The 21,218-nt window shown below is 40.3% G+C and overlaps 1 protein-coding gene across 3 annotated transcripts in view; it reads right to left on the bottom strand.

Annotated features, from left to right (window-relative positions):
- Window positions 1-4,190: 4,190 nt before the first annotated feature.
- Window positions 4,191-21,218, bottom strand: part of LOC100553954 (hippocampus abundant transcript-like protein 1) — a 58,883-nt gene continuing 41,855 nt past the window's right edge. Inside the window, exons 9-13 of one of the 3 annotated variants that reach the window (XR_010003449.1) lie at window positions 20,780-20,892; window positions 16,630-16,727; window positions 14,536-14,687; window positions 6,259-6,361; window positions 5,632-5,772 (exon numbers count right to left, since the gene is read on the bottom strand). Coding sequence is in view for 2 of the 3 variants with exons in the window: in XM_003216499.4 (XP_003216547.1) it covers window positions 5,569-5,772; window positions 14,536-14,687; window positions 16,630-16,727; window positions 20,780-20,892 (567 nt within the window). In the remaining variant the exon portion in view is untranslated. Of the gene's footprint in view, window positions 6,362-14,535; window positions 14,688-16,629; window positions 16,728-20,779; window positions 20,893-21,218 lie in introns of all 3 variants that reach the window. The other 2 variants (XM_003216499.4, XM_062972102.1) reach the window with 2 other exon arrangements.

A 21,218-nucleotide genomic window follows, 5' to 3' on the forward strand; every position in this document is an offset into this window, starting at 1 on the left:
CAGTAGTAAGTCTTTGAATTCTTACATTTACAGTTAATGTCTTACTCTATATGTACCCCATTCAGTTTTTGTAAAGATTAATTTTGTCTTGTAGTGTCTTCGCTTATACTAGAAACATGTTTCCTTAAATCATGATAAATAGCCAGCTCTATTCAAATTCTGATTTGATTGTCAGAATGCTTGTACTCACAATGCGCATGAACAAGAGGGAAGCATGGAACAACTTGGAAAAATTCTTACATTGGTAGGTAAAAGGTAAAGGTTTCCCCTGACGTTAAGTCCAATCGTGACTGACTCTGGGGTTGGTGCTCATCTCCATTTCTAAGCCGAAGAGCCAGCGTTGTCCATAGACACCTCCAAGGTCATGTGGCTGGCATGACTGCATGGAGTGCCGTTACCTTCCCGCCGGATCGGTACCTATTGATCTACTCACATTTGCATGTTTTCGAACTGTTAGGTTGGCAGGAGCTGGGGCTAACAGCAGGCGCTCATTCCGCTCCCGGGATTTGAACCTGGGACCTTTTGGTCCGCAAGTTCAGCAGTTCAGCGCTTTAACACACTGTGCCACCAGGGGCATTGGTAGAAACATAAAAATGCCCAAAAGAAACCCCATGAAGACTGAGTTCTTGTGGAATATTGCTTGATAAATTGATTGATGCATGGTGAAGAGGGCAGATTGAGGAGAATGGATAACTGGATGGAAGAGAATAGAACTATATGCCTGGAAATGTTGGGCATTTATTTATAACACCTTTCCTCCAATGAGCTAAAAATGAGTAGCATCATAGTGTTAGAAACTTCTACATGCTGCCCTGAGATCAGAAAATGGGGAAATGACTAATCCAGCTCATAATTAAATATAATTAAATGAAAGTGATAAACAACAAAACTATTTTCATCACCCTGCAGGTTCTTTATCCAAAGCCTGGACTGTGTGTATGTTGAAACTATTTACCAGTTTTTGTTCCTCTCTTAGGGTTGGAGAGTTGCAGTGTTTAAGCTTCAAACCACTTTCTGAAGAATAGTTCCAGTGGGATAATTTGTCCTAAAAACCCATGTGAGAATCAGTACATTAAATGGGGGGAAATGAAGGAGATGGACTACTCCCAAGGTCTGGAACCTTCCCCTGCCTTTCCACCAGATGTGGCAGCAAGAGTGATGGGACAAGGAGAAGGGCTTCCTCTTCAGCCATCACCCTCCATATTCCAGACAATTGAAATTATATTCCAGTTCTATTTATACTCCAGTGTAATCATGCAAGAATCGTGTATGGACCTCCAGTTGTCCCAAAATTTGTTCAGAACCAAAATACACAATCACAGCATTGCACATTCAGTCTCTTAACTTCATAGTTCCCTCCTAATCCACAAAATAACTTGGGTCCCATTATAATGGGGAGAAAATAAAACCCAAGTAATAAATAAGTGTCTCAGAAAGTGCTTCATGTTACAAATGGTGCAACTAAAAGCTGGGGGAGGGGACATATTGTAAGAACACTGTCTTAAAAAATCACATTTCAGTGTTTGAAGAAATTAACTGCAAAGAGGAATTTCTGCATCAAACCAAAGGAAAGAAACATACCAAGTCATGTGAAGTTAGATCAGAATGAGACAAGTACACTGCCTGACTCTCTGCATCTCATGATAGTTATTAATATCAATAGAACAGTTTCTAAAATCTTCAAAGATCCAAATTCTGTAACACTTCCTTGAAGTCTTCAAAGCACAGTTGGGTCTGAATCTTGTTGAGGCGGTGTGACTCTCACCTGAACAGCATTACTTTTATTTTAGTCAAAATTTAACTTTCATCTTAAGTACTACCAAGAGAAGTGGAATCTGGAAACATCTGATGAAAGTTGAATGGGTTACAATGAAGAATTAGATTTGGTATACCCAGATTTATACTTATTTATTTTCTTGTTTTGGATATAATACGTTTTGTCAACTTGGTAACACAGCCTTTATTTTTAGAATGTCTCTGGGAGATTGAGGAAACAGTGCAGGTGAATCAGGTGAGATGTTCAGGAAACACTCCTCTCTATAAGACTCGTTTTTGAGGTTTAATTCCATGTTTCATTCAAAGAGTGAATTATTTCCTCAGCTATTCATGTTTTAGTCACACAGCATTCATTTTTAATGTTCATATGTTTAGTGTCATGCTTGCAAATCACCAAAGGATAGGATAGGTAGGTAAAGGTTTTCCCCTGACATTAAATCTAGTCGTGTCAGACTCTAAGGATTCGTGCTCATCTCCATTTCTAAGTCAAAGAGTCGGTGTTATCCATAGACACCTCCAAGATCATGTGGCTGGCATGACTGCATGGAGTGCCATTAATCTCCCACCAAGGCGGTACCTATTGATCTACTCACATCTGCATGTTTTCGAACAGCTAGGTTGGCAGAAGCTGGGGCTAACAATGGGAGCTCACCTCACTCCACGGATTCACACCGCCGACCTTTCAGTCAGCAAGTTCAGTGGCTCAGTGGTTTAACCTGCTGCACCATTAGGGGCTCAAGGGCAGGATACAGTGTTTACAGTGTTCCCTCACTACTTCGCGGTTTACTATTCGCGAATTCGCTGTTTTGCGGTTTTTTAATAAACACTAAAATAATAGTATAAATCATAAAATAATATAAATCCCTCTTTCTACTTTCTTCCTAAGGAGAAGCCTAAGGAAGGGAGAAAAAAGGGAGGCTGAAGCAGCTTTGTTTTTGCCTTACAAGGCAGTGGCATCGGTGGGAACACGCATGTGCGTGCTTGAGAGGCGAGGGGACAGAGATGCTACTTGCAAACAACACAAATATAATGTCCCTACTTCATGGATTTTCACTTTTTGCAGGTGGTCCTGGAACGTAATCCCCACGATAAGTGAGGGAACACTGTATATGAATCACATAGGGCTGATATACAGATGCTAGTATGAATACTAAATTTCAAGATAGTGGAAATATGCAAGATTTGGTTGCTCTAAAGGCCTGTGTAAACAACTTGGATTTTTACCATATTTTCTTGGCTTCAAACATGTGAATTGTTTTATTATGACAGTGTGATATCAACATGATTTTCAAAATGCTACTGTCACATAGAATCAATTTCCACATGGCATTTAATTTCAATCTGGTGACTATAGGCTTACCCTTGTGTAGGATCAAAAGATATTAAGAGACATCTGGGCCTTGGGCATCAAAAGTGAAGCTTGTGGTAATAAATCAACAGAAATGGCTGGAGGCTTTGGTTGCTTCATGCTGTTTTAATTCTATCATGTTGCTTTAATTATATCAGCTGATATTCTGGTGTCTGAGACGAGTTGAAAATTATTCACCTTGAGATGTACATTCCAGAGGAGAGGAAAGGAGAGAGGGGGAAAGAGAGATGCTTGACGATATCAAAGAGTTACACTCTAAACTCAATGACAACCTTTCAGTTCCTCTCGGTTTTACTGAAAAAATGACCTTATGGAAGGCACAATTCCTGCCACTGAACTAGCTACAGGACTAAATTATCTTTAATCAGTCTTATAATTTACTATGCCAAATGCTCCTTTGCATGGTTGACTTGACTGAATTAAATTGATTTAAATTAGTTGAAATCACTAGTGAGGAAGACTATTTCATCAAAAATTTAAAACAGTGTTGTTGAACATAAACTATAGACTTCATTAGACGGTAGGTGCGCACTAAGAAAAAAACAGAATTATTTTCAGATTTTCAGTTCATAAAAAAATAAGACCCCCAGAACAAAGATGGCACTTTATGGACACCATCTGTAGAATAAGACTGATCAGATCTTCTCCCATTTCCATAAACACTGTTAACATATTCATATAAAATATTTAGAAACTACTATTACTATGTGTGATGACACCTTTGACCTAGGCTCTCCTTTTTCTTCTTCTTGATGACGTTTATTTTTAAAAAAACTGAACTAGGAATTAAATTTTTAAAAATTCTAATTTCATTATGTATTGAAAATCCAACATAAATAACATTAATTAAAAGCAATTCATTTGTATTAAACCTAAATCTATATATCAAACTCTGCAAAGACTTGGGCAAGGAAAGAAAGCTAATTATTTCTAACACACCAGTCCAACACTGAGCTAACAATGATGTAATTTAAATTATTCAAACTTCCCTTTTGTATTAGAAGAAATGAAACATAAAATAGCAAAACCACACTTGAAACACATATACTGTAGGTTGCAAATTTATTATGCATTAGGAAGCTTATTAACTTAAAAATCAAACTGCATAGTACAAAAGGTTTGATATCTTTGCTTAAGGCGGAACAAGTTTCAAAATATATATATATTTAAATTTTGGTCAGTCAATACACAATCCTTTATAAAAGCTGTATATCTGTCAACATCCTCATTACATTTATAAATACAAGATTTACACATTATCTCATCTGGAAAAAGTAAAACTTCTTACAAATATCTACATATATTTCAATACATATAAAACATTCATAAGAGTACTTAGCTAGATTTTTGTGTAATGGTCCTTTTCCACTGCAGCAAAATACATAGAAATCTGTGCAATTTCATAAAATGCCCCAAAAATTATAGCTTGATACTGTGTAGAAACTAAACCATCTTTAAAGCCTCTTTTGGAGAAGCATTTCACAATTATAGTTCCATGAGATTCTTCAGAGATTGATATAAAGACTAAATATAGATGATAACAAATGTGTACTAGCAGTTAAGGCAGGAGTGAAATCAACAGGTTTGGAAGTGCTTCATATGGCAGATCAAAAAGTGACAGATGATGCAGTAAATACACACAAGTCAATGGAAATTGCCTCAGCATCCAGTTAGTTTGTTAGAACTAGCTACGTTGGGGATGCCAGCTAGTTTAGTGAGCAACCTATGCCTTCCAAAAGCAAAGAATGGTCTTTGCCCCTTTTAGATTCGAAATGGAGCCCTTTTTATACATGGTACATTAAGAGTCTTTGGGCATAAGGGTTGAAAAACAAATAAATAACCTCTATTTCAATGGCTGAAGTTCTCCTGCAACCCTTCATCAATAACTAGTTATGCAATATTTCAATTTATTTAGACAACATGATAAGAGAAAAACAGGGAAATATTGGAGAAATTTCATAATAAGCTTTTTGTATCAGTGACATTTACTTGTATATAGTATTTTCCCAAACCCAAGAGGGCTACAAAGGAGTACATATCCAATGGAAAGGCATAATGGAAAAATTTGATTACTTGCTAGTTCTTGCAGGGGCTGTGATCTGTTCACAGTGAATTTAGGTGCTCTGTGTTTTCCAGGATAATGTATTCCATAATTCCAAAGTTCAGTATTGGGCTTGACAGGATTTCCACAGATACATAAAATAACTACTTTGGACTGTTATTAAGAAACCACAGTAAGTGGCTGAAATCTGCCCCGATCGAACATCAGTGGCCACTTACACAATGTACCTTAGGTGGGTGAAATGTGCAAAGCTTCTGATAAGTCAAAAGCTCCCTCCAGTAAAGTTACGCTCTGAATTCAGAGCTCAGTGCATGGATTTTGCTTGTTTGCAGTCAATATTAACATTAGAAAAATCTAGCTCTCATACACTGCTGTCTTGCAGTAGTGGCTCAATGTCCTCGTCGCTGCCTCGATCTGGGTTGTTGCTCTGGATACTGCTTATGCTGTTGCTGTGCTTCCGGGAACTGCTGGCTTTACTGTGCTCAGGGATGAATAAGGCAACCAGAAAAGCTAGAAGAACTGCACATGCTCCAAACAGGAAAGGTGGACCAGGTATGATTGAACTCTGGAGAGAGAGAGAAGAAGTGAGAATGAATGGCTGAACAATCTCAAATGAATCTGTGCGAAACAAAATAAGAACGAGAGTAGGCAAGCCTATCTCTAAGCTACCTAGGACTATGTATAGAAGGTGTGAGTACAATTCCCTTTGTTACATTAATTGACTACCCAAATAACATCTTTTCAAGAGTCAAAACTGTTTACCTGGCCTTGCGAACCATGTCAAAAGCACATGGTTTTCACAAAACCAAACCCCACTTTGACTCAGAGTAAAGTATTATTGAAAGAGGTAACCAATCTCAATTGTTCTGACTAACTCCACAGCTAGTGAAAGAAGTGTTCCCTTTTGTATGTTGCCATATTTGACACTGGGCTGGAAAGCCACACAGAACACACTGCTTATGGAGGCAGAAGAAAAAGCAAGGCAAGAACTGCCAAACTGCAGCCCTTTCACAGGGGAACCCATGATGAAACTGGCACAACATGTACTCACATGGCACCTGGGACCCTTGAAAGGATCTGGAAAAAGAGTACATTTAGTCTGACTGGGGCTGGGTGGGAACAGGAGGATTTCCCCCCTATGCTTCACAGATACTCTGGAAGGGAGAAGGAAAGGAGGATGGTGAGTGGTAGCAACCCACTTCTCTTTGACCCAAACTCGCATGAGAAAACCTCAGGAAAGGATGATGTACGGTTTTAAAATAATGAACCTGATTTCAAAACAGTATATTCCATGACGGCAATGTATTATAATTCCACAAAAAGTCAAAAACAGTTTAATGCATTATCAAATTTTACTAACCATTTTGAGCCAGAAACGAATCTAAAAAAATAACTTCACAAATGGAAAATATCTCATTAGGCCTTATATTGCCATTTTACAAATGACTAATCTAGGGGCTATTTGTGCACTGGGAGAGACATCTAGTGGTAATCATTTGATAATCTATGCCCCATCCTTTAAAGTGGTAAGCATTTCATTACTAGGCTATTCATAGTGGAAGAGATATAGTGATTTCAAATCAGGTCCATCTTTCTGAAACCCCCTATATAACTAACATATAGTATAAAGAGAGTATTCACAATATAAACAAGTAACAACAGCTGATTAAAGACTAAGGACAGGCTAACATATTCAAATTTATCAATAGCCATAATTAATAATAATAACATATTACAGGCTATTAATAGTAATTTGTATCTCACTCTTTTACTAAAACCACTCAGAAGTACCAATGCACACATGACACAACAATACTAACAGAAGGAGACCTACTCAGGCCACACTATCTATGCATGCATAAAAGAATCAAAACTGTGTGAGTTCTGATTAAATAAATAAGAAACCTGTGATACTTGAAAAATGTTTTCCCCAAGAGAGCTGTTATGACAGGCTTCGGCCATGCTTTTGTCTCACAAATTGTAAATTATTAAAAATACAAGCCTATAAACAGAATCGCTGACTCAACCATAAATGCGTGGAAATTCTGACAACTCCATTATAAAGCACCCCAAGTACACCAGCACAGAGGAGGCTACATAAAAATAAATAGAGGCACAGTGGTGACAGGAAGAGACAATGAATATCCACTTATAACAAACACAGACAGAAAAATAAACACTTAGTCTCTGTATTATTCTACCCATAAGCTTTCACCCTCAGTTCCCAAGAAAAACTGGCATTGTCCCAACCATCTTTTTTTCATGAAAATGCAAGTTCAGAAAGGGTAACTTTTTGGTACTGTGAAAAATCTCTACACATATAAGAGGTTTCAGATTCCCCTAGAGTGTAACAAAGCAAAAAAGACAAAATTAAACATAAAATCATCCTGAGGTGTATTCAGAATAACTGTGAGAATTCTTCTTATAAAAATTCAGCTTTATAAGACAAGATCATGATCAGTAACCAGGGACTGCTGACTAGGAAGAACAAAATGAAACTGTTTCCTATGTGGTACCTAGCACTGGCCTCAAGGGAGCTGCAATCCAACCACATCTGGAGAGCCACACTGTCAAGGACAGAACGCCACAAGATTCAAAGTAACAGAGTTTATTAGATTACAGAACTCAAAAATGCCCGTAAAACACAAGGGCCAGGCAGTTTTTGCCTTTAGGAGCAAAAAGGGGCAAAAGTAAATGTTCAAAAGATAAACCGGATTAAACCGGAGTTTAATCCGGGTAAAAACAAACTGCTTGCTTCAGCCTGGGTATAAACGAAACGAAAGCCAAGGAACAAAAGATACAAAGAATGCAACTAATTGGCAGCAGATTCCTCTCTGCTGCCAACACTGTGCTTAGAGTAACTTGCGTCGCTCCCCCACACACACAGCAGACAGGATCTCCAACACGAGTAAATCAGCCAAGGATTGTAGCAGTTGAGTAGACCAGTTCCGTTCCGTAGATCAAAGCCAGAAGCAGACGTTTGTAGTTTTTCCAAGTCCAAGAAGGGGGGAAGACAAGCCGTGGTCAGTTCAGTCCGAGTTCTCAAAGCAGGAGATGGCGTCCGTCAAGAAGACGACGGAAGGTCAAGCTAATAAGAGTAAGCACAGGTTTGCACAAACAAATGCCCACACAATCCCTCCCGCCGTCTGACCCTGGATTCCAATCAACTTACGTCACAGCACAGGAAAGCACACAAGTCTTCAGGGAAGCGTCCCACACACACACGGATCCCAAGCGTTTGCCCAGATTACCTTGCCCAACGCAATTTGCAATTGCTCCCAAGCCCCATTTTATGCCAGTTACAAATCTTCATCACTGTCAGCTGTCCTCCTTAACCCGGGCGTTTCCTCATCACTTTCCTCGTCAGAGCTGGAACACCTCTGACTACGCCCAACAGCATCTCCAGCTGTGGATCCCGTCCCATCCCTCCAGCTAAGCCATGGGTCTAATCCTGAAGGTCCCCATTCATCTTCTGTCCCATCATGGCCAGTGGCACCCACTTCCTCCCTTACCCGAGTCCAATCCATCTCATCCTCCTCCGAGCTAACCAGCCCCTCCTCCATTCTCTCCGTAAACCCTTCGAAAGACTCCTCGTCAGATGGTGCTGCAAATATGTCTCGCAGTCTTTTTCTCTCTCGCTCCTCGAGAGTATCTGACTCTCGAGGAGTCTTACGCCCACGTCTGTCAGTAACAGAGCCATGAGGCTCAATCATAACACTATCCCCTCTCACAAAGGCCTCCTCCCCCGATGGCGGAGAAGTGGCAGTGATACCCTCCGCTATAGCACCACGACGACTAGAGGTATCAAGTTTCAACAGCGAACGATGAAAGACTGGATGGACCTTTAAACTAGACGGTAAACGCAAACGAAACGCAACAGAAGAAATCTTTTTAACGATAGGAAAGGGACCCAAATACCGAGGCGCAAACTTTCCCCCAGCCTGTTTAATATGTTTGGAAGATAACCACACCAAATCCCCTTCTTCCAACTCCTCCCCTGCCTGCCTGTGGCGGTCAGCCTGAGTCTTCTGCGTTGCCTTAGCTTCCAACAGTAAGCGACGGGCAACATCATGCAATGCAGCCATTTCCGAAGAGCGGTACACAGGGTCCGAAGAGACCACATTGGTCGACGGCGCCACACCTCCCCGTGGGTGAAAACCATAAGTTAGCTCAAATGGCGTATGCTGACTAGACGTGTGCACCGCATTGTTGTAAGCAAATTCCGCCACCGGTAACCACTTTACCCAAGCCGTGGGTTGATCTAAACAAAAACAACGCAGATACTGCTCTAAGAGCCCATTAACCCGTTCCGACTGTCCATCCGTTTGCGGATGGAAAGCTGAAGACACGTTTAACTTAGTCCCCAAACACTCATGGAAGTGTTTCCAAAAGCGTGACACAAATTGCGGAGCCCTATCTGAAATAATCACCTCGGGTGCTCCGTGCAAACGATAGATGTGCTTTGTAAATAGTAAAGCCAACGTAGGGGCCGCCGGAATGGTTGAACAAGGAATAAAATGAGCCAGTTTACTAAATAAATCCACCACCACCCAAATACAAGTATAACCCCCAGACTTAGGCAAATCTGAAATAAAATCCATGGAAATGATTTGCCATGGCCTCTCCGGAACAGGTAAAGACGATAACAACCCTCTAGGGCGCCCAACAGGCGTCTTACTCTGCTGACAAACGGCGCAGCTGTCACAAAAGCGCAGAATGTCTTGCCGCATCTTTGGCCACCAGTAGCTCCTGGTGATAAGCTGTACGGTCTTGAACCTGCCAAAGTGCCCAGCCATGGGTTCGTCATGGTGGGCTCTAATCACCTCCAACCTGAGGGTCCCCACTGGTACGTAAACCTGCCCCCTACGCACCAATACCCCGTCTTGATCCTGGAGATGTGGCAGTATGGTACGGTTACCTGCAGAGAGCAGCATCAGTTGCTCCTGAGTCCACACATCATCCTTCTGAGCCTCAAGGATCTGGTCATGTAACCCAAGCTCATTATCTACAACACACAGAGAGGCAGTAGGCAAGATGGTCTGACATACTACCTGCTCATTGGTCTTAAATTCCGGCTTGCGGGATAAAGCATCGGCCCGCAAGTTTGCCTTCCCCTCCACGAACTGCACCTTGAAGTTAAACCTGGAGAAAAACAAAGCCCAGCGGATTTGACGCTGGTTTAACTTCTTTGCTGTTTGCAAGTGCTCTAAGTTCTTGTGATCAGATCTGACCACGATCTGGTGCCGTGCCCCTTCAAGCCAGTGCCGCCACACCTCAAACGCCACCTTAATCGCCAACAACTCCTTCTCCCATATGGTATAGTTCTGCTCGAAGGGTGTTAGTTGCCGCGAGTAAAATCCACAGGGACGCAAGGTCCCTGAGGAATCCTTCTGAGACAATACAGCCCCCAACGCGTAGCTAGAAGCGTCCGCTTCTACCACGAACGGTCTGTCAACATCAGGATGGGTTAGTATGTTGTCCGATTGAAAACTAGACTTTAGTTGTAGAAACGCCTCGTGAGCTTCCCGCCCCCACACAAATGGCTGTTTCTTGCGCAGAAGCTGCGTCAAAGGTACCGTGAGCTTTGCAAAATTCGGAATAAACTCCCGGTAGTAATTAGCGAAACCCAAGAACCTTTGTACATCCTTCTTAGTCTTCAGCTCCTGCCATGAGTTGACGGCGTCAACCTTATGTGGGTCCATTTTAAGTTCCCTACCTGACACTACATGACCTAGGAACTCCACTTCAGGCACATGAAAGACGCACTTGGAAGCCTTGGCGAAAAGCCCATTAGCCCGCAGTCGGTGCAGAACCTGCTTGACATGTTGACGATGTTCTTTCTCGTCCTTAGAAAAAATCAAGATATCATCCAAATAAATCACTAAAAATTGGTCAATTAGGTCCCTGAACACATCGTTCATGAATCTCTGGAATACCGCAGGAGCATTACAAAGCCCAAAAGGCATGACTCGGAACTCGTGGCATCCGAAACACGTGTTAAATGCCGTCTTCCATTCATCCCCTTCCCGTATACGGATTAAGTTATAGGCCCCCCGCAGGTCAAGCTTGGTAAAGACCTTAGCCCCTTGCACCCTTGATAACAGTTCCGAGATTAAAGGCAGCGGGTACCTATCCCGAATGGTGTATTTGTTTAGGATCCGATAATCGCAGACCAACCTAAGTTCCCCAGTCTTTTTGGCTACAAAGAATACCGGTGCCGCAGTTGGAGAACTAGATGGGCGAATAAACCCCTTGGCTAAATTTTCATCTAGAAACTCCCGCAAAGCTTGCCTTTCCGGTACAGTCAAGGCATACAGCCTCCCTGCTGGCAGTTTCGCACCTTCTGCCAACTTGATGGCGCAATCATATGGCCTGTGCGGTGGTAATTTGTCCGCTTCTCTTTTACAAAATACATCAGAGAACTCCCCATACTCAGCAGGCACTCCCTCCATATCAGAATGAGTAACATTTAGAGTGCAACAATCCTGCCTCTTTAAGATCACTTTACGTGTTGCCCAATCTACTTGTGGGTTTACTACAGCTAGCCAATCCATCCCCAGGATCACGTCATATCTAGGCAAGCTCGTAATATCCCACACAAACGTTCCCGTTACTCCCTGCACCTCCCACGTTACTGCTGAGGTTTCATGGTTAACCACCCCAGTCTCCAGCAGTCTCCCATCTGCTCCTTCCACCCACACGTCGCATGCCTTGCGCACTCTAGGAATGCCATGCTTCTTAGCAAACTCAATATCTACATAGGAGACCGTAGCCCCTGAGTCCAGCAGTGCCAAAGTAGAAACAAGTTCCCTTCCCCCAACAGATAATGTAATGGGTACGAAAACATGCTTCCTCCCCTCAGTTGACTGCTTGAGGAGCCCTAGTGCGTTGGACTCACGTCGCACTAGGGCTGGCCTTTTCCCGAAAGCTGGGAAGGTTTCACATTACAATTTTTGGCAAAATGCCCAGCATTCCCACAGTACAAACACAAGCCCAGCTGCCTCCTACGGCTCTTTTCCTCTGTAGACAGCTTTTTAAAGACCCCAAGCTCCATGGGCTCTTCCCCCATCACCACAGGTGCCCTGGTTACATGCATGGGTGGCGCACACATTGCTTTTGAGTGTTTACGAGCCTCGAACCTTGCGTCTAAACGCAGCACCTTAGCTACTAAGGCGTCCCAGCTTTCAGCCGGCTCCAAGCGTGCTAATTCATCCTGGAGCATATCACTTAACCCGGCAGTAAATAAAAGCATGAATGCATTTTCCCCCCAATCCAGCTGGTGGCGATACAGGTTAAACTTATTTAAGTAATCCAAAACAGTCCCCTTTCCCTGTTTCAACCGATACAGAGCCCACCCAGCGTTCTCCGTGCGGAGAGGATCCCCAAAAGTATCAGTTAACAACTTTTTGAAATTATTCAAATTGTCCTTGACTGGGTCATTTCCCAAAATTAAATTAGTGGCCCATTGTCCTGCGGGACCGGTCAACAAACTCAAAATAAAGGCCACCTTGCTAGTGTCTGTAGGAAAAGCATGAGCACTGAGCTGAGAAAAATAAAGCTCCACTTGTGCCAAAAAGGTTGGCAACTTGCACCTGGTTCCGTCAAAGCGTTCAGGAGTCAAAACATGTCCTTTCACAGCCTGAGCTGTTTGGATAACGGTAAAAGCCGTTTGCAATTGGTCTACTTTGGCCCTTAACTCATCCATCGTCTTCCTGACGGGTTTATTGCTGCAATAAACTTTTTATGGGCGTTGGGCAATCTGTCAAGGACAGAACGCCACAAGATTCAAAGTAACAGAGTTTATTAGATTACAGAACTCAAAAATGCCCGTAAAACACAAGGGCCAGGCAGTTTTTGCCTTTAGGAGCAAAAAGGGGCAAAAGTAAATGTTCAAAAGATAAACCGGATTAAACCGGAGTTTAATCCGGGTAAAAACAAACTGCTTGCTTCAGCCTGGGTATAAACGAAACGAAAGCCAAGGAACAAAAGATACAAAGAATGCAACTAATTGGCAGCAGATTCCTCTCTGCTGCCAACACTGTGCTTAGAGTAACTTGCGTCGCTCCCCCACACACACAGCAGACAGGATCTCCAACACGAGTAAATCAGCCAAGGATTGTAGCAGTTGAGTAGACCAGTTCCGTTCCGTAGATCAAAGCCAGAAGCAGACGTTTGTAGTTTTTCCAAGTCCAAGAAGGGGGGAAGACAAGCCGTGGTCAGTTCAGTCCGAGTTCTCAAAGCAGGAGATGGCGTCCGTCAAGAAGACGACGGAAGGTCAAGCTAATAAGAGTAAGCACAGGTTTGCACAAACAAATGCCCACACAATCCCTCCCGCCGTCTGACCCTGGATTCCAATCAACTTACGTCACAGCACAGGAAAGCACACAAGTCTTCAGGGAAGCGTCCCACACACACACGGATCCCAAGCGTTTGCCCAGATTACCTTGCCCAACGCAATTTGCAATTGCTCCCAAGCCCCATTTTATGCCAGTTACAAATCTTCATCACTGTCAGCTGTCCTCCTTAACCCGGGCGTTTCCTCATCACTTTCCTCGTCAGAGCTGGAACACCTCTGACTACGCCCAACAGCATCTCCAGCTGTGGATCCCGTCCCATCCCTCCAGCTAAGCCATGGGTCTAATCCTGAAGGTCCCCATTCATCTTCTGTCCCATCATGGCCAGTGGCACCCACTTCCTCCCTTACCCGAGTCCAATCCATCTCATCCTCCTCCGAGCTAACCAGCCCCTCCTCCATTCTCTCCGTAAACCCTTCGAAAGACTCCTCGTCAGATGGTGCTGCAAATATGTCTCGCAGTCTTTTTCTCTCTCGCTCCTCGAGAGTATCTGACTCTCGAGGAGTCTTACGCCCACGTCTGTCAGTAACAGAGCCATGAGGCTCAATCATAACACACACATTCCTTACATTTCATTATACAACTGGAATTAATTGCACAAGTGGCAAGTATGTTCAGATGACACAATCCTATCCAACTACAAAAACAAGTTCTTAAATATAACTGATATAGGGTTTTGTTATTAAGAGGCAGAAAACAAAATAAGTGCATGGTAGTCTACAGCTGTCAAGTGTAAAGAATTTGGATCACAAAGTAAGGAAATTATACCTATTTCCCAAACTACTGGAAAAACTTGTTCGAGATCTTCTAATTGCAAGTCACCTTTTAAGCAACCATGTGGGCTAGAAACATTTCTTGCATAATTTGATGTTGTCAGGCTCCAGTAAGCTTTTTTTAATGCAGATCTCTACCTAATTTTACCAAAAACGGTAATACCACAGAAGAATGAAAAAGAAGACACCAAGTAAATTTACCTCATCACTTGGATCCTGCATCGTTGTTTTATCTTGAACGGGGACCAACTCATTAAGTTCCACGTGGAAAAGGAAAAAAATAAAGCCATAGAGAGCAGGCCCAAGACCATTGCACAGGCCTCTGATCCCAGTTATTATTCCCTGCACAACTCCTAAAGAAACAAAAGCAAATTTACAGCGAAAATAAAATAACTGAGTTTTAAAATAACAATACAGCAACTCTAACCTGAACTTGAATGATATTATGTAACTGTCATGGTAATTCAAACTGACCAAGTATTATGAATGTTTTCCAGACTAGTTGGATTACAAAAATATACTTCACATTGGAAGTTATTTTATTACATAAGTATACTCTCTGAAATGGAGGTGTCCTTGTTTGAAAATTTCAAAGGTACTGATGGTGAATCAATCTACTGTGTGGAATCTACTGTGAATCTACTGCAGTTTGACCCCACTTTAACTACCATGGCTAAATGCTATGGAATCGTGGCAGTTGTAATTTTACAAGGTATTTATCATTCTCTGTCAGGGTGCAGAGTACTATAACTCCCAGGATTCCATAGCATTGAGTTACAGTGGTGTCAAACTACAATAATAATACAGGTAGATGTATTCTGAATTAGATCACTCATTTCAATAGATGAATTTGTACAGTTCTGCACAAGAAAGGATTCAATTACCACTAGATGGCAGTAACATCCACTCTTTAACTCGGAGGACTTCAAAGCACAATTACTGAAAGAGTAACACTTTGGGCCATTTTTTTCATTCAAACTATGTTTAGAAGTGCTTTTTTTCTTTTGTTGATGCTATCATTTTACTCCCTTTCTATGCCATTCAATACGCCTGTGGCCATCTTACAAAAAAAAGAAAGAGACTGACTAAAATTGCACCAACATTTATCTCCTCTTAATTTATCTTGAATATTGGCATTTTGGGATATTTAACATGGGAGAATAATTAGGAAGCATTATAAAATTTTAGCCTATTCATTAATGTAAACAAATCAGTGCATACCATATACATAGAACCTAGATGTTTCAGTCTAGGATATTTTAAATTGTATGTAAGTAATCAAACATCATATGGGGGACATCACATACATTTTAGAAAACATCATTAACAGTCATGTAAACCCACATTGGTACAGTGAGAAAAATATTATATACCATGATAATACAACCATCAATCAAAACATTCTACAAATCTTTTAAAAGGCATTCAACGGGGGGAAACATTTTTCCACAGGTATCTCAATAAAATGTATTATATTACTATGTGCCTTAGAAATAGTATAGCTCAAGGTTGTGAGAAACAGTTGTAATTGAACAGCAGAAACAGTCAGTTTAAGACTGCTTAGTTTCCTTTTTTAAAAAGACCTTTCTAAAGTATCTGTCCATCTCTACATATAAAGAGTATTTTTCAGCCAATGAGTGACAAATTCTCTTATTTTGTACACAACTAATGAGACAGGACTCATAATATGTTCAAGATCACTTATCAAATCAATTGGAAATTAAATGTTACTGGCCTATAAGACCATCCATTCAAGTACACAGGACTATTAACTGGCGACCATTAACTGGCTAACTGCCCTCAGGTGACTGCATCGTGTTTGATTCCATCTTACCAATTCAGAATACTTTATCAGTATTTTTCCTTTCAGTCCTTGGTCCAAGCTCATCCCATTAGATGATGCCCCCCACAAAGATTACACAGTAGGGAAAGTGGCCTATGGAATGGTTCTACATTTCTGATCATCTTATGCACAATGTATTTCTTATAAAGTACACATATAGGAGATACAATGTAATGCTTCTCAAAAAAAGTATAGTATTTGTTTCCTAAAGTTCAAAAACTAAAAAAAAAAAACCCCACCAATGTTAAGGCCGTGTGTCAAGGATAGCTGTTTTATCAAAAAGTGTACGTGTAAAGGGTATGATGCATTATTTTCAAAAAATGAATGTGTTTGGATGCTTTGTGATCTCATGCAAATATCCAGTAAACTACAGGTGGCTGTATGCATGCTGATTTTGGAAAGTAAATAGCACAATATGATATTTTATAGAAAAACAAAGTTGATGCATTCACCTTGTTGATCTGAGTCTGCATTTCGGGACACAAGAGCACTGATTGCTGGGAACGTAATACTTGACATGGATGCTACAGCTCCTGCTGCCCACATCATCCTAGCAAGACACATAAAGTTAGGTCATTACATAATTGAAAGGAGGGCAAAATATTGTTGTCCAGTTATTAATTATTAATACCATTACATTATGTTTGCCATGAAGATTGGCAATGATCACAGGACAGCTGCCACCCAATGAAGCTACAGTCATTAGTAATCTTCAGCATATGTAGGAAGACCATAAGAAGTTAGTTTCCTTCTTCCAACATGGGAAAGAGAACTTGATAGGTGAAAACTCATTTTACACATTATCACAAGATGCTTTAACTGTGCAAATGGGGAAGCTGTCATTTGCCCTGTATCTTAAACCTTCCCCAACTATACAGTTGAAAATAACAGCATAAAAACAGAATAAAGAAAAGGTTATTATAAAATGCAGCATGAATAGAATAACATGAATTCTCTATAATGCTAGAGATTCCTGGATCCAAACTTTGCTCAATACCCTCCAAGAAAACTATCACAACCATCACAACCTTCAGAGATACAGACAGCAGAAAAACTGTCCTCTACATATATCTGAAAATGTACTTCAAAAACATACATAGGCAGTCTCTAGGTTAAAGACAAATACGTTCTTTAAGTTTCTTCTTAAGTTGAATTTGGATGTCAGTCGGAATAGGTACATTTTAAAGAGTAAATCCAGCCAAAAATATGTTTTAGTTTTGTTTGTGTATGTGTATTCAAGAAAAAGATGAACTAGAATACACTAATGATATACTGCATATAACTACCAGAATATGCATCTGTATAGTATCTACTAGCATTATTGTACATTACAATATTCTTCAGGCCTTCAAATACTGCTTCCTCCATATAATGTAATTTTCTAACATTGGTAATTGTAAACCTTCCAATAATAATAAACTATATATTATATTTTGGAAAAAACTCCCCAACCCTACACCAGGATAATATAATACATATTTTATTATCAGCACTCTTAACCAACAGTGTATCATAAGAAAGAAGACAAAAATATTACTTATAATAAACCATTTTTTAAATTTTTATTTAATAATAATTTTGTTGTCAAACATTTGTTGTCTAATATTGTTCTTTCTATCGTTGATTTTTTGTAACTAAACAATGCTGTAGGCCAATCTTTAAATACCATACTCATCTATTCCACAGATTCCATTTTTAAGACAATGTGTTGATTTAACTTTAGAAAATATATCAATTTATCCAATTCCTTCCAGTTCTTCTTTAGAATGGTGATTGTGATTGTCATAGAATTCCTTTTACTTGTTGCAATATTGTAATCCAAAGTTTTCTTTTATAGAAATTAAAAGGTAATCCTTCCAATTTCTCCCATCTATACACAATGTTTTTCTTCTTAAACTTGTCTGTCAAGAAAGAAAAGTCTCTTTTGTTTGCCAACATATGTCCTAGGATGTCTTTCTTTATAATAATCTATGTTCCTTGATATGTCGATTTGGTTTTTCAATGTTTCTGTTGAATCCCATCTCTGAAACATTTCTTGACAAAGTAGACAATCACATCTCTTGGTACTTTCTTGTGACTCACTCTTCTATTTGTGATCCTGAAAATTCTGTTTACCTGTTTTTCAAGTTCAATCTCCTAAATAGTCTGATAAAGCCTCCATCATCTTTTTTCTTGTGCCTTTTTGTGATTCTTCCTTCAAGCCTCATACTCTGATAGATTATTCACTCTCCTTAAGATCTTGTAATGTTAATAAATCCAGATTTCTTTCCCTATCAGAAACCTTTTTATTATCTGCAGCTTTTATTTTGTTTTCAATAATATCTGCTCTTTCCTCCAATTTCTCAACTTGTTCCACTGCACCTCTGCTGTCAATTGAGTCAACAACTGTTTAAACTTTCACAATTCCATTTTCAGTTCATTCTTTGTAGTGTCCAGAGGCAGTAACATGGCATCTTGGTCTGATTTTAGTTCTCTCTTTATCCCTTGAAATTCCTCCCAAAATATTTGTAAAAAAAAAATCTGCTGTTTTAATGTCTTTATATACTTTTCTGTCTTGAACTGCTTTTGCTCTTGTTGTCACATTGTCTATATTCTCTCCAAAATGCACATAAAAATGTATTGATATTTGCTTTAAATTCATATAGTTATTCATCCACTTCCATCAAACAGATTTAGTTAGCAGTAAGTCATCAATTTCATGCTTCTGCAGCTGTTCATTTGTTTTGGCTACTCACTAGTGAAGTGTCTTTATCAGGTGTCCTCAAAGTCAGCCAAACACAGTTTTGCCAAAGGAAATGTCTTCCAGCTATCATTACAAAATGTTCAACAGATCGTATCATATTTTTATATCTTAATCTGACAATATACATTTTGTATTATCCTTATTCTATATTGTTCAGTATTTAATGTTCAGTGTCCCAGTATCTCCTCTAGCTGGTAAAAAAGAAAAACAGATTATCGAAAGAAAAGAAAAAACACAATCTCCAAAAAAAATCTCACTCATCCAGCTTGCAGCTTCTTCAATTGTTTACCGGGCTTGTGCATGGATTTGTCATGGATGTTTGCCTTTGACTTGTTCGGTTGGTCCGGAAGCCAATAACAGCATGGCTTCCGCCGCTATTTTTTTACTGGCCACAACAAAACAGCGGCTTTTGGTTACATGTGGAGTGCAGGGTAGAAAGCAGCCGCAAGAAGGTAAAGTGCGAGGGGGGGGGGGAGGCACCACTCCAGCACCTCCAAATCAAGAGAGAAGAGAAGGCTTTTTAATGAAAGCCTCCAGGTCGATCCCTCTTCCTTTCATGTGAAACAGGAAGCCTCCTTAAAATGCCTTGAAACACTGCCTGCTACAAGGAGAACATGCGGCTGAAGATCCTGTCTACTCTAGGGTAGAAACAGTTTTAACGATCTCCGATCTCCTCTACAGACAGAAGGGAAAGGATCGCAGAAAGTGGTATCTTAACTTTGATGCTTTTAAACCAGATCTTAATGAAGGATATAAGGATAAACATGATGACTAAAATGATGGGAAGGGGAGCCTGTGGGAAGTCTCCTCTCCCACTGCCACCAATGAGCCAGGGAGAAATCGGTTTCCCGGATCAAAACCGGATTTCTGTTCTCCCAAATTCAGGACACTTCTGAAAAATGGATCGAAATCCAGGACACTGAAACAGATTGCGGTTTACCCAGACTACACAAGCCTACTGTTTACATTCTCCACAAGTCTCTGTTTTTAATCAAAGAAAAAAAAAGCACTAAATCAAGTAAAGACCTGATAATACCATAAAAGAAGAAAACAGATGGAAAGCTCCCTGATTCAAAAACATTAGGTGATTTGAAAGTTTCCCAACTATGTTCGCTTGTAAATCTTGCCTTATATGTTACTGATGATATCAGAAGAGCAACCCGGCTCACTCATTTACCCAGATGTTTATTGAGTGGCTCTGAATTGCAAAGGGGGAAGTTGGCTTCTTAAGCTTGCTGTTGTGGCAGCCTCAAGACTCCTCTTCAGAAGTTCTTACAGCTTCTCAGCAACATTTTGTGCTCATGAAGATTTCCCTCGGGTATCTCTTTCCCAGGCAATATTTGGCAAACTTTTTGCAGCTTCTGCAACAACGCAATTAATCGTTTCTCAGGTCTCCCTTGGGAGCTTCCAAAAAACAGGTCTGATCCCTGGGCTGCCCCTGGAATCCCCCTCTTTTGAACAGCAGAGGACAGGGTTAACACCCTTATGGTGTTTGTTTTGCTATCTGTGCCCCTGTTCAGAAGATTTCACCACACTTTCTATCCCTGTGACAATTGGATTTTGAAAAAATTGGCTTGTTGTGGAAACAAGGCTTGATAATAGACATAAAAGCTTCAATGGAGATATGTTTTCCCCCATGATAACTCTTACAGGAGTGAATTTTCCTTCTTAGGTGTAGATTTTCTCAGTCAAATGTTTGTAACTCGGGGATTGCCTGTACATTTTCCAAAAAAGATAATTTCTTTTCTTAGCTGGGCACCCAGGGTGGCTTACAGTAACTTTAATGGAGCAACAGCTACGTGACAATTAGAGAGAATTGAAAACAACTCTCACAGGAAACCTTAGAGTACTACACTTACCAAGGTTGAGAACCAAAACCATACCAGGCTAACTGGAACATTTGAAAACCAAGCCCAAGGAGTACTGTATTTTTATTTCCTATAGATCTCATCAGGATACTGAGAAAAAGAGTCTGCAAAAGGAAAAGACATATTATTGTGAAAAAAAACCTTTACATTTACATTTATACATTTATAGTTAATCAATAAATCAGCATGTCAAAATTCACTTTCATGTTTTATGTTTGGAAAACGTCTATCCTTTCTAAAGCACACATATGTTGAAGTTAATCATGGGATTCTTTTAACAATTTCATTATTTTTCATCCTCAATTTCTCTAACCCTGAAACTAGTTTGTAAATTAAAAGTATTATTCAAAAGGAAATGGGGTAGACATAGATCTTATTCCACCTTCTGAGATACCAAATTATCAGAAAAGCCATTTCAACCATTTTCAAC

The sequence above is a fragment of the Anolis carolinensis genome, chromosome 2 (genome assembly GCF_035594765.1).
Source record: "Anolis carolinensis isolate JA03-04 chromosome 2, rAnoCar3.1.pri, whole genome shotgun sequence".
Classification (NCBI taxonomy): Eukaryota; Metazoa; Chordata; class Lepidosauria; order Squamata; family Dactyloidae; genus Anolis; species Anolis carolinensis.